The sequence below is a fragment of the Pongo pygmaeus genome, chromosome 2, assembly GCF_028885625.2.
Source record: "Pongo pygmaeus isolate AG05252 chromosome 2, NHGRI_mPonPyg2-v2.0_pri, whole genome shotgun sequence".
Lineage (NCBI taxonomy): Eukaryota > Metazoa > Chordata > Mammalia > Primates > Hominidae > Pongo > Pongo pygmaeus.
The window spans coordinates 208,580,981-208,594,031 of NC_085930.1; the positions used below are offsets into that span (position 1 = coordinate 208,580,981).

The 13,051-nt window shown below is 51.6% G+C and overlaps 1 protein-coding gene across 3 annotated transcripts in view; it reads left to right on the top strand.

Moving 5' to 3' along the window:
* Positions 1–3,105, top strand: part of LOC129032773 (protein IWS1 homolog) — a 36,692-nt gene extending 33,587 nt beyond the window's left edge. For 2 of the 3 annotated variants that reach the window (XM_054480575.2, XM_054480576.2), the window contains exon 4: positions 996–3,105. In XM_054480575.2, coding sequence (XP_054336550.1) covers positions 2,201–3,055 — 855 coding nt within the window. In that variant the 5' untranslated portion in view covers positions 996–2,200 and the 3' untranslated portion in view covers positions 3,056–3,105. The remainder of the gene's footprint in view (positions 1–995) is intronic. The other variant, XM_054480574.2, reaches the window with a different exon arrangement.
* The last annotated feature ends 9,946 nt before the right edge of the window (positions 3,106–13,051 follow it).

Consider the following 13,051-nt stretch of genomic DNA (forward strand, 5'->3'; position numbering starts at 1 on the left):
AGCTCAGAGCCCCTCCAGCACTGAGCAAGAAGACCACTCAGGGCCGCCCCTCCCCGCCCAGCCGGGTGTGCCTCGCTGCTCACCCGACCACGCTGCCCTCAGTTACAGATGCCTGCCCGGGATGCGTGGGACAGGGGCTGCGGCTTCCCTGGGGATGGGGTGCGTGGAGCCTGCCTGCAGCCGTGCTCCTGTTTAGGTGCTGAGTGAAGCTGGACGTGGGTGGGACGGGGCATTCTGTCCAAGGGTCTCTTGGGGGTCCACGAGGACTCTGTTCTGATGATACTGCCCTCCTTCCTGAGGCTGCCCGTGGGGCTCCATGGAGGCCATGGGGTGGTGAGGACGGAAGAACACCTAGGCTGGGCTCCTGGGACCCCAGCAGCAGCTGAAAGCACTTGGAGCAAGCACCACAATTTCATTCCCACCCACAGGCCAGGCAAGGCCAGAACTGTCCCCAAAGAAGGGAGCAAGGAGACAGGGCCTTTTAGTGATAATATCATAACCAAAAAGTTCTTTAAACATTTTTTCATTTTTTTCTGTCACTCAGTATTTTTAAAATTATATGTCCATTTTTTTATTATTTTGCCCATCTAATCATTGCCATCTATAACAAACAAAAAAATCTATGCACCAGTGTTCACAAAGCATTTAAGATGCCTATGAAATGTAATAAGAACTAACTGCAGCCGCACAATATTCCCTCGTATGCACGTTACCATCATGCTGACGCTGGGCACGCAGAGTATTTACAGGTTTTCTTTATTATAATGAATTCTGCAATGAACATCTTTCTATATAGATTTTTGTGAGTACTTTGCATTATTTCCTAAAATAAATTAGAAGAAGAAATGATGAATCGGAGAATGTAAACATTTGGGGCTTTTGAAACACAGTTTTTATAAATTAGAGCCTGTAGTTTTAATTCAGGGAGATTGTTGTGTCTCGGAAGATTTTTCACGGTGAAGTCTCACCTGAGGGCATTTCCTCGTCCTCCACAGAGCCGTGTGTGTAGGGCCCGGGGTGCTGACCGGGCAGTTCTTCAACACAGTGAGTGGTAGTGGGAGTCCCGAAGGTTCTCAGGCCTTGTCTCCATGGAGGGCGTTTTGTGGCCTCTCCCGGGGCAGCCGGCAGGAGCCAGGCGAGAACAGATGCGTCTGTAGCAGGAGGGCATTGATGCCTCTGAGGTTGTAGCGAGGTTGGTATTTACCTTTTCCTCCTGGTCCATTCTGAAGCTCCAAAGAACGGTCAGTTTAATACAGAGACACAATTACAGCAAGCATCTAGTGTGAGACTAGCCACGCATTTTGGCTGGAATTACTCAGGGCGTTGGAAAATCACAAACCTTTTCAAGTAAACTTGCAAATTGCTAGCATTCTCTCTGCAAGACAAGAAATGCCGTCTGTCCCCTGACCCCCGACTCCACACCCAGCTTGTTCTGCCCCTTTCTGATTGTTCTAAGTAACTGACATACTTAGAGCAGTTTGGAGCCACGTCGTGGCCTTTTGAGGCCGGCGAGCTGTGATATTTTCCTACAGAGCACGGTCACCTCCAGAGGTGAGAGAGACACAGAATTCTACTCTGAGAATCCCTGGGACGCACACCACGGTGGCTGTGAGTATGAAGGCAGATGCTGCGGAGCAGCGTGGAAAGGGTGTGGGGCCCGTGGCCCCTGGCAGTGCCCGGAGCTGAGCAGCCACCTTCCTGGAGGAGAAGGCCTGGGCCGGATGCCTGAGAATGACACACACAGGCCCAGCTGTTCTTCAGAGATACAGAGCGACCAACTGTCTGCTTTGCTGGGACTGTCCACTGTTAGCAGGGAAAGTCCTGCATCTGGCACGCTGGGGAAGTGGCTGCACCAGCTGAGAACCAGTCTCTGATTTTAGGGGTGAGGAAAGTAGAGGTGGGTGCTCTACCTGAATGCTCACCAGCTCGGGGGTGCGCCTGAGCAGTGGACATCAGTCAGACATCTCTGTGAAGTGTTAGGGGGAAGAGTATCATGGAACCATTAGCAGCTGCTTGAGATTAGGCCCAAACCAGTGGGGACCATCACATCCAAACACTTGGAGCCACCTGCCGTCATCGGGGTGGCCCATCTTTCTTCTGAGCGGGGATTCTCTTCCTGCCTGGAGGGAGCAGTTTCCTCATCAGGGGTGGCCCACCTTTCCTCTGAGTGGGGCATTCTCCAGCAAATGAAAACGTCTACATGAGAATGCAGACGCAGCGCCCTCAGATGCCGGCTGCAGAAAGCACTGGAGACCCAGAGAATGAACACATCCACACGAGAACGCAGACGCAGCGCCCTCAGACGCCGGCTGCAGAGAGCACTGGAGACACTGCAAATGAAAACATCCACACGAGAACGCAGACACAGCAACCTCAGACGCCGGCTGCAGAAAGCACTGGAGACCCAGAGAATGAACACATCCACACGAGAACGCAGACACAGCACCCTCAGACGCCGGCTGCAGAAAGCACTGGAGACCCAGAAAATGAAAACATCCACACGAGAACGCAGACACAGCACCCTCAGATGCCGGCTGCAGAAAGCACTGGAGACCCAGAGAATGAACACATCCACACGAGAACGCAGACACAGTGCCCTCAGATGATGGATGCAGACAGCGCTGGAGACACTGCAAATGAAAACATCCACAGGAGAACGCAGACGCAGGGCCCTCAGACGCCGGCTGCAGAGAGCGCTGGAGACCCAGAGAATGAACACATCTACACGAGAACGCAGACACAGCAACCTCAGACGCCGGCTGCAGACAGCACTGGAGACACTGCAAATGAAAACATCCACACGAGAACGCAGACACAGCACCCTCAGACACTGGCTGCAGAAAGCACTGGAGACCCAGAAAATGAAAACATCCACACGAGAACGCAGACACAGCACCCTCAGATGCCGGCTGCAGACAGCGCTGGAGACCCAGAGAATGAACACATCCACACGAGAACGCAGACACAGCACCCTCAGACGCCGGCTGCAGACAGCGCTGGAGGCATTGTGCATGAGAAGAAAAAGACAAGGTCAAGAACTTCCGTGGAGAAATAAAAATTACACAAAAAGGAAAGATTTGTTTTTTTTTTTTTTTGCTGATTGTATTCTTCCTATTCTCCCTCCACTTTCTTTCTAGAACTCCAACTTTTCTCATTGCGTTCTCTATTTTCTCATTGCAGTCTCTATCTCTATGCCTATTTGTAAATGCAATACAAAAATGATTGCCCGGAAAAAATACAAGCCACGTTTCAGAACTCAGTAAGTGGGTTTAAAAATAGTTTAGATATCACTGAACAATAATGAATAATTAGAAAGTAGGTCAGAAGAAAATTCTCAGAATGAAGGATAGAAGCGTAAGGAGGAAAACAGAGAAGAGCAAGTGTGAGGGACTGAACCGCGTCCTCCCAGAATGCACATGTGGAAGCCTGTCTTAGTTCTGGCTGCCACAACAAAATGCCATAGGCTGGGGGCTTAGAAACAACAATGCATTTCTCACAGCTTTGAAGGCTGGGGAGTCTCAGATCAAGGTACCGGCAGATTCCGTGTGGTGAGGACCGGCTTCCCTGGAGTGTCACTGCGTCCTCACATGGGGGATGGGGGAGGGGCGCTCTGGGGCCTCTTTTATGAGGACACCGATCCCATGATCAGCGGTCCACCTTCAGGACCCCATCCCCTACCACAGGCCCCATCTCCTAACACCATCGCCTTGCGGGTGAGGATTTCAACAGATGAATTTCGGGGAACACGGACATTCAAACCCTCACAAAGCCCCACCCACCGAGGTGACTCTGTCTGGAGAGAAGACATTAGGGAGGTAATTAAGGTGAAGTGCAGCCAGCAGGGTGGGGCCCTGATCTGATAGGACTGGAGTCCTTATTGAGAAGAGGAAGAGATACCAGATTGTGTGCGCGTGTGTGCGTGTGTGCGTGTGTGTGCATGTGTGTGCGTGCGCGTGTATGCATGTGTGTGCATGTGTGTGCGCGTACGCATGTGTGTGCGCATGTGTGCACGTGTATGCGTGCGCGTGTGCGTGGGTGCGTGTGTGTGCACGTGTGTGCGTGCGTGTGTATGCGTATGTGTGCATGTGTGTGCACACAGGTGTGTGTACGTGTGTGCACGCGTGTGTGTGCATGTGTTTGCACGTGTATGCATGTGCGTGTGCATGTGTGCATGTGTGTGCACGCATGTGTGTGTGCTTGTGTGTGCACATGCGTGTGCACAGAGAAAAGGCCTTGTGCACACAGGGAGCAGGCGGCCCTCCGCAAGCCAGGAAGAGAGGCGTCACTAGACTAACCCTGTCCCTACGTCGGTCTTGAACTTGCAGCCACCAGGGTTGTGGAGCCCCTGGTCTGTGGTGCTGGGTTATGGCAGCCCTACTGCCCCAGTGAGATGGGAAGAGACAGCAGACACAATGAGAAGACACCACACATGAGTAACTGGAGTTCTGGGAAAGAGAGAAAGAATAGGCAAAATCAGTATTTAAAGTAATGGCTGAAAATATTCCCCAACTGACGCGAGACACCCTGGCCCCGCTGGGCTGCTTCTGACCCTGTGACCCGGGGCTGTCACCGCAGGAGCCTCCCTGGCCTCCTGGCTATTTGATGTCACCACGGCAGGCCTGCTGGGGCTGCCTCCCCTCTGCAGATGCCACCGGGTGCCCTGGGGAGCGGTAGCCACTTCCTTTCCCGCACTTAAGATGCCCACATTTTGAAAACCCGAAGGGGCGCATTGGATTCTCCAACTACACATTTTCAAAAACCAAATGGAATCACCCTGGGTGCCTATCAATGGATGAATGGATACAGAACACGTGGTATCCGTACGCGATGGAATACTCCGCAGCCACACACACGAATGAAATCATGTCGTTGGCAACAACATGGATGGAGTTGAAGGCTGACACGTGAAGGGAAGTAAGCCAGGGGTAGAAAGGCGGATGTACCACATTCTCGCTCATTTGTGGGCACTGAAAGAGTGGCTGTCACAGAGGCAGAGAGTTGGCTGGTGGTTCCCAGAGGCTGGGCAGGGCGTGTGGGTGAGAGGCAGACAGAAAGTGAGGCTGGTTACGGGGCACAAACATGCAGTCAGGTGAAGGAGTAAGTTCCAGTGTTCCATAGCACAGTTCACAGACCAAAGGCAACAACCATTTACTGTGTATTTCTGCCTCCCCGTCCCCGGGAAGCGGCTGGCCAGTGCATCTGGGAACACAGGTCTCTTTCCTCTGTCTTCCTCCATCAGGCTCCGGAAAAGCTTTCCCCAGAAAAGACGCCCGACAGCAGGGGCTGCCTCCCGTGGCTTTTGTGACCCAGCCTGTTTCTCCATCCAAGCTGCATCCTCTGGGTGGGGGTGTCTGCACCTGGGGTGTGTGTGAGAGTGAGTGAGGGCGCGTGCCTGTGCCTGTGTGCGTGCATCTGTGCTCCTGCGGGCTGTGCCTCTCTGTGCACGTGTGTGCAGCCATGCATGCGTGTTCACACGTGTGGAGTGTGTGCGTGTGTCCGTGCCTGGGTGTTGCAGGTGGTGAGGCTGGCAGAGCGTCCTGACCCCTCGGGCCCCAGGCCTTGTCCCTCTTCTCCGTGTCCCAATCTTCCTTCAACCGCCCGCGCCGCCCCTGCCTTTGGTGGCCTGGAGTCCCCAACCAGCTCTGGGTACTAGGGCGCCGGGCAGGGCGGGAAGTAACGGGCAGAGTCTGTCGGGTCACGATGACTGAAAACAGGCCCTGTCTTCAGTTTAGGCTCAGGCGGAAACCCCCCGGGAGCCTCCGGGGGCTGCGGTCGGTGCCAGAGGTCCCGGGCAGCTGCCTGAACGCGCCCAGCGGCTCCTGCCCCGCAGCCTCCGCCCCGCGCCCGCGTCCTCGGGCCGGCAGCGCCCCCTGGTGCCGCCTCGGGTCTGTGCAGGGCCGGGCGGGCTGCGCTGAGCACCTGCAGGCGCCTCCATGGGTGACAGAAGACAGAGGGGCTGACCAGGTCTTCTACAGGTCAATGGGCGATCAACAGCTGGACGCGTAGCAGGGGGCATCCGGGTGGCCTAAGAGAATTCAGCAAGGCCGGCTGCAGGCCGAGAGTCACCGGGAACTCACCTGGAAGGAGTGGATGTGGCCGCCCCAGGACCACTCTGTTCCAGGTGCCCGGCCCTGGCCATGGAGCCCTTGGACGTATGTGTTTCTTTAGCTGCAGCGAGCTGGGTCCCGGTGCTGAGCAGAAGACCCTGTGCTGCGGTCCCTGTGCTCCCTGGCAGCTGTGGGGGGATCTCTGACCTTTGGGGCCCCTGGGCACTTACCCTGTTGGTTCCTGCTCTGGGCTGCCGAGGGCTGGGTGCTGTGCTGCGTAAAAGGCCATATGGACAGGGCTTCTGTGTCCCCTGAGTCAGGCACTGCACCCTTATGCTCCCCTCAGGGGCCACATCACCTGCAGTGGTCCCTGGAGAGCAGGGGAAAGGTCCCCCTGGGCCAGATGGGGGCAACTGGTGGGCATCCTGTCCACCGACTGGTTGGGGGGCCTGGCTCTGCAGGAACGGGGGAGGGGGGGTTGCCAGGGGCTTTCCCTCCAGGAGTGGTAACAGATCAAAGAACATCTACCCCAAACCAGACCAGATTCAGCACACACCTTACCCAGGGCTCCAAAGACACCAGAGTGGGGAGTAAAGAGAGAAAGAGACGGACAGAGACAGAGAGAGGGAGAGATTCAGAGCAAGGCGGGGCAGGGCTCGAGGGAGAGGAGGAGAGACCCCAGCCCTTCTCACCTCACAGACCTCTGGGCTAACTTGGCCCCACCCCCACCATCCACCCTCCAACCCAGCCCCACCCGCCCCCCAGGGCTGAGCAGAGACCTCTGGGACATGGTCATGCACACATGGAGCCTGTCCCAGAAGGCAGGACCCCGTCCCTGCCCCAGCTTCCGGCTGGCAGGGCTGTGTCAATGACTTCTGGCCAAGCGACCCCAGGAAATGGCATTCCGTGGGGTCAGGTGGCTCCTCAGTGCCTTTTCCCGGCTTTTTATGTAAAAGCATGGCAGGCGGCATCGGGCAGTGTCCCACACCCCTACAAGCTCAGGGGGAGGCCACCTTTACCCACAGGGCCAAAATGTGGGCGCAGGCTCCCCTCTGGAGTGGACACGCTGAGGGCACACCCAGGCCCTGGCCCCCTCAGCCGCATCAGAGCAGCACACAGGGCCGGGTGAGGGTGGCCTCCACCCCTCTACCACACCAGGCACGGCTCGGAGCCAGGCCAGAGGGAAGGTGTCAGCTCTGCAATGCATCCAGCAGTTTCCACCCTTGGCTGTGAAGAGCGGCGTTCCCTGACAGAAGTTTCTAGCACATGTGTGCTGGCGAGGATGCGGTCGTCTACTTGCTGGGCACACACTGTGCCAGGCTGAGTGGAGGCCCCCAAAGATGTGCAGCCCTCAAACCTGTGAGTGCCGCCTGAGACTGCAACGTGATGACAGGTCTGGAGCGGGGAGAGTCTCCCGGGTCACCCACCTGCACCCTGTGCTGGGCCAGGTAGTGCCTCCCACCCCACCAAGATTCACATCCCTTCTCCGGGGAAGACGTGCGCGATGTGACAGCCTGTGAGTCCGTCCATTCCGGGGACAGTATGCGGGTCACTGCGGGGGGCGGGTAAACAGAGGTGCTTCAGCCCACACAAAAAAGTTAATTGAGTTTTTCTGTTTGTTTGGTTTTGAGCGAAAACGTGAACATTTTATCCAGCTGCTTGTTAGATTCAAGAGCAGGAGCAGCCAGCGCTGCTAAGGCAGTCACAGGCACACAGCTTCACGGAGCAAGTACCCAGCCAGGGCCTTGCTTACTATGGCTGCTAATAAAACAGCAGCAATTTATTTTCATAAAATTGCGAATAGTTTTCTTAAAATGCCATTGCACTTAAACATACACAGGGACACCCCCGTCGTCTCTGCCCTCCAGCGGGAGGATATGAAGCTGGAGACTGCAGACTGGCCAGGGACAGAGGCAACTACTCCCTGAAATGATGTCACCCTGTGCAAGCACCTCCCCCAGGCCAGGCCAGGCCTCAACACCCCCCAGCACCTCCCCCAGGCCAGGCCTCAACACCCCCCGGCACCTTCCCCAGGCCAGGCCAGGCCTCAACACCCCCAAGCACCTCCTCCAGGCCAGGCCTCAACAGCCCCAAGCACCTCCCCCAGGCCAGGCCTCAACACCCCCCAGCACCTCCCCCAGGCCAGGCCTCAACACCCCCAAGCACCTTCCCTAGGCCAGGCCAGGCCTCAACAGCCCCAAGCACCTCCCCCAGGCCAGGCCTCAACACCCCCCAGCACCTCCCCCAGGCCAGGCCTCAACACCCCCAAGCACCTTCCCCAGGCCAGGCCAGGCCTCAACAGCCCCAAGCACCTCCCTCAGGCCAGGCCTCAACACCCCCCAGCACCTTCCCCAGGCCAGGCCACACACCCAGGGTCCAGGAGGCGGGAGTGGCAGTCTCATCACCATGCTGGAACAAACAAGTGCCAGCCCATCTTTCGCTCATTGTCTTACTTCCTCAAGGTCCAAATTCTAGGGAATGAATTCAGACAATCCAGCTTGATCCATATGCCCAACCCTTGGGGATAGGTTTTAAAAAAACAATTGTTGGCCAGACACAGTGGCTCAACGCCTGTAATCCCAGCACTTTGGGAGGCTGAGTCAGGTGGATCACTTGAGGTCAGGAGTTCGAGACCATCCTGGCCAACATGGTGAAATCCCGTCTCTACTAAAAATACAAAAATTAGCCGGGTGTGATGGCGTGCACCTGTGGTCCCAGCTACTCAGGAAGGTGAGGCACAAGAATCGCTTGAACCTGGCAGGCAGAGGCTGCAGTGAGCCAAGATTGCCCCACTGCACTCCAGCCTGGGTGACAGAGTGAGACTGTTTCAAAAAAAAAAAAAAAAAAGTTTCTGATAAAGTGTTTCTGGGGAAAAATGCTATCTAAGGAGTAAAGAGAGGGTTTACTCTGTTCTCTGAGACTCGTGAGTTGACTGGGCACACTGTGGAAAGAATGCAGGCTAGGAGGCTAGGTAGATATTTCTGTTTGGCCGGTCACCTCTGCCTTTTCAGTTGTAAGACTTTACTTGTACTTGGGTTTGAAGAAGGGTGGCCAGGGCCAGTACACACTACTGAAGGAGTGACTGCTTACAGGTGTTTATGGCGGGAGCTCCAGGCCAGTCCATTAGTGCTGTTTGTAGTGTTTGGAATAGTTACAGTCTGGGAACCTTCTGCAAAAGTGTTCAGGTGGCCATTGCCTGAACCTTCCACTCTAAAACTTGACCTTCAAGAAGGCTTTTCCTGAGTCCTATGAGCCCTCTGCCTCCTCCTCTCACTCCTGCCCCAGCCTTCCCGGAGACCCTGATGAGTATGAGCCTACCTTGGAAGCCACAGTTCCTCCAGGACTAAGGTAATGCTGAGAACCCTACAAATGATCAGGGACGAAAACCAAGGTCTCGAAGCCTGGATTTTCAGGGTTTATAGAAATTCTTTGGTGCCTTCTCCCTGTGTGCTGTCAGGGCAGTGGGGCCGACAGGGGCCCCCATTTGCAGCAGAACTGGGGTGAGGCTGAGGGGATCAGAAAGTGAGGAGCAAGGGGTATTTTCTGGGTCAACATGGGCCAGCTTATCTTGTGCAGAAGGATGTCTCAGGGGTATTTTAAAGCAGCCTTTGTCTTGTCTACCCTTCAATACGGATATACTTTTGTACATTCCCTCTGTATTTCAAGGAAAAGAATTTTTTTCTCAAAACACCTCTAAAATTAACTCTTTAATTTATGGAAAATGACTCATTTACAGCTAATTTAGTAAGCAGATAAGAGGAAAAAATACTCCACAATCCCACCCTTCTAACAGAACCACACTTATTTTTATGTATTTGTTTTCCTTACGTATTTTTTCTAACCATATTTTTGCATAACTGTAATTATGATGTACATATGCTTTTTATATATGTAAACTTCTTAATCTGGAATAATTTTAGATCTGCAGTAAAGTTGCAAAGACAGTACAAATTTGTCACATAGCCCTCACCCGATTTCAGCTCTCCCTCATGTTACCGTCTTACATTACTGTAGTACTGGACATTTCCCAAAACTAAGGAACCAACATTGGTACGTCACTTTTAACTAAACTCCAAATTGTATTCAGATTTTGCCAGTTTTTTCACTAATGTCCTTTCTCCATTTCAGGATCCCACCCAGGATCCCACATGGCATTCAGTCATCGTATCTGCCTAGTCTCCTCTCCTCTGTGACGGCATCTCTCTTTCCTTGTTTTCATGGCCTTGGCAGTTTTGAGAATGGTCAAGTGTTTTGTAGAAAGTTCCTCGAATTTTGCTCCTGTGTTTATGTTGTTTGTTGTTTTTCTCATGATTAGACTGAGGTTATGGATTTCTGAAAGAATGTCAGGGAAGATGTACCCCTTTCATTGTATCAGTAGGTACATGACATCTTCGGAGATGTCAACCTTGATTACTTGGTTAAGGTCATCTTAGCTCTCTCTACTATAAAGTTGCTATTTCCCTTTTTCTATATCCTTTTATTAAAAAAAGTGAATCACTAATTCCAGTCCACCCTCAGTGGGAGAAGGAATTAAACTCCACCTCCTGGGAGAATTTACGTATTTTGTTTAGAATTCTTCTGTGAGAATTTATTTATTTGGTCATTTATTTATGTAAGTATGGACTAATAAATATATATTTGACATACACTTTTTCTAACTTTTTCTCACATAACGTTGTGTTACAAGACTTTTTCCCCATGTTACTATCATAATTTATTTTTTTGTTTGAGACAGAGTCTCGCTCTGTCGCCCAGGGTGGAGTGCAGTGGCATGATCCTGGCTCACTGCAACCTCCGCCTCCCGGGTTCAAGCGATTCTCCTGCCTCAACCTCCCGAGTAGCTGGGATTACAGGCGCCCACCACACCCAGCTAATTTTAGCATTTTTAGTAGAGACAAGGTTTCACCATGTTGGCCAGGATGGTCTCAATCTCTTGACCTCGTGATCCACCCGCCTCGGCCTCCCAAAGTTCTAGGATTACAGGCATGAGCCACCGTGCGTGGCTTACTATCATAATTTTTATAACTGTAATTTTGATGGTTGCATCAATTTTTTAATTTTCCATTAACTTTTTACTCTCATAAATTATGCTGCAGTAAACATCTTTAAACAATATTCTGTGATTCTTTGTACTCTCAGCTCTGGCATGGTGTCTGGAACACAGAAGCATCTACAGATGTTTGGGATTGACGGATGATTGAATGAATAAATAAATGCTGGGCTGCCATTGTGAATCAATGGTCCTTGTTTTCCTCTTCAACAGTCTTTCCAGTTTTGGAATATGATCATCTAAAATCTAAGTTAAATGTTGAGAACAGAAGTTTGGGAACTTACTGGAAATCAAGCTTTGGCTTCCTGTGAACACCAGTTTGTAACAACGAACAAAGGGCCTTAGAACAAAGTAAAGGTTTTGTACTGTAAGCTATTTTCCTATCTCTAGTTGAAAAACATTTGAACATTTTATCAACTTCAGCAGTCTTTCACATGGCTTTTTCATTCTCCTCTCAGTTTAAATTGTAAATATGAAGATTTTTAAATATGTAGCATGTGTTTACAGCATATAAATATCATCTTATCTCCTGGTTTAGTCCCTGGCAAGGCAAGAGCTGGCAGTTTAATAATAAAGTGACTGAAGGACATTTGGGATGTGTGTCCTCTGATGATGACTGCCGGGCAAACACAACAGGAGCAGTTGCAGACAAAGTAGCTGAGGGAGAAGACAGGAGATGAGGACACACTCACCGCTGCAGAGACTTGGTGAGCACTAAGAGGGGAGGTGGAGGTGGCCACAATCCTGCCCCTCATGCCACTGTGTGCTGGTGCTTTTTTTTTTTTTTTTTTTTTTTTTGAGACAGGGTCTCGCTCTTCACCCAGGCTGGAGTGCAATGGAGCAACCTCGGCTCACTGCAGCCCCCGCCTTCCAGGTTCAAGCGATTCTCATGATTCAGCTCCCGAGTAGCTGGGATTACAAGCACGTGCCACTATGCTTGGCTAATTTTTATATTTTTGTAGAGATGAGGTTTTGTCATGTTAGCCAGGCTGGTCTTGAATTCCTGATCTCAGGTGATCCCCCTGCCTCGGTCTCTCAAAGTACTGGATGACTTTGAGAGCCACTACGCCCGGCCCCTCAAAATGCTGGATGACAGTGGTGAGCCACCGCACCCAGCCCCTCATCCCACAAGGTGCTTCTGGTCATTGTTCCACTGAAGAGCAGGGCGGAAAATAATGTATGATCAAGAAGAGTTGAATTTGTGTGCTAGTGGCAGAAAAGTAATGAGAGATTTATTTTAGAGGAAAACATCAACAGAACTTGATGACAGGGAGTAGGAAGGAGACAATGTGTGATGAGCTGAGTGTGCCACTTACAGAGGAAGTTGAAGACAATTAATTTTCAAACCTGGGTGACTAATGGTTAGGTTTTGGGAAATACGGTATTTATGCTGGTTTTAGACACACTGGTTGGAGATGACACAGGAAATACGGTATTTATGCTGGTTTTAGACACACTGGTTGGAGATGACACGGGAAATACGGAATTTACGCTGGTTTTAGACACACTGGTTGGAGATGACACGGGAAATATGGTATTTATGTTGGTTTTAGACACACTGGTTGGAGATGACAAGGGAAATACGGTATTTATGCTGGTTTTAGACACACTGGTTGGAGATGACATGGGAAAATGATATTTATGCTGGTTTTAGACACACTGGTTGGAGATGACACGGGAAATATGGAATTTATGCTGGTTTTAGACACACTGGTTGGACATGACACAGGAAATACGGTATTTATGCTGGTTTTAGACACACTGGTTGGAGATGACATGGGAAAATGATATTTATGCTGGTTTTAGACACACTGGTTGGAGATGACACGGGAAATATGGAATTTATGCTGGTTTTAGACACACTGGTTGGACATGACACAGGAAATACGGTATTTATGCTGGTTTTAGACACACTGGTTGGAGATGACATTGGAAATATGGTACTTGTGGTTTT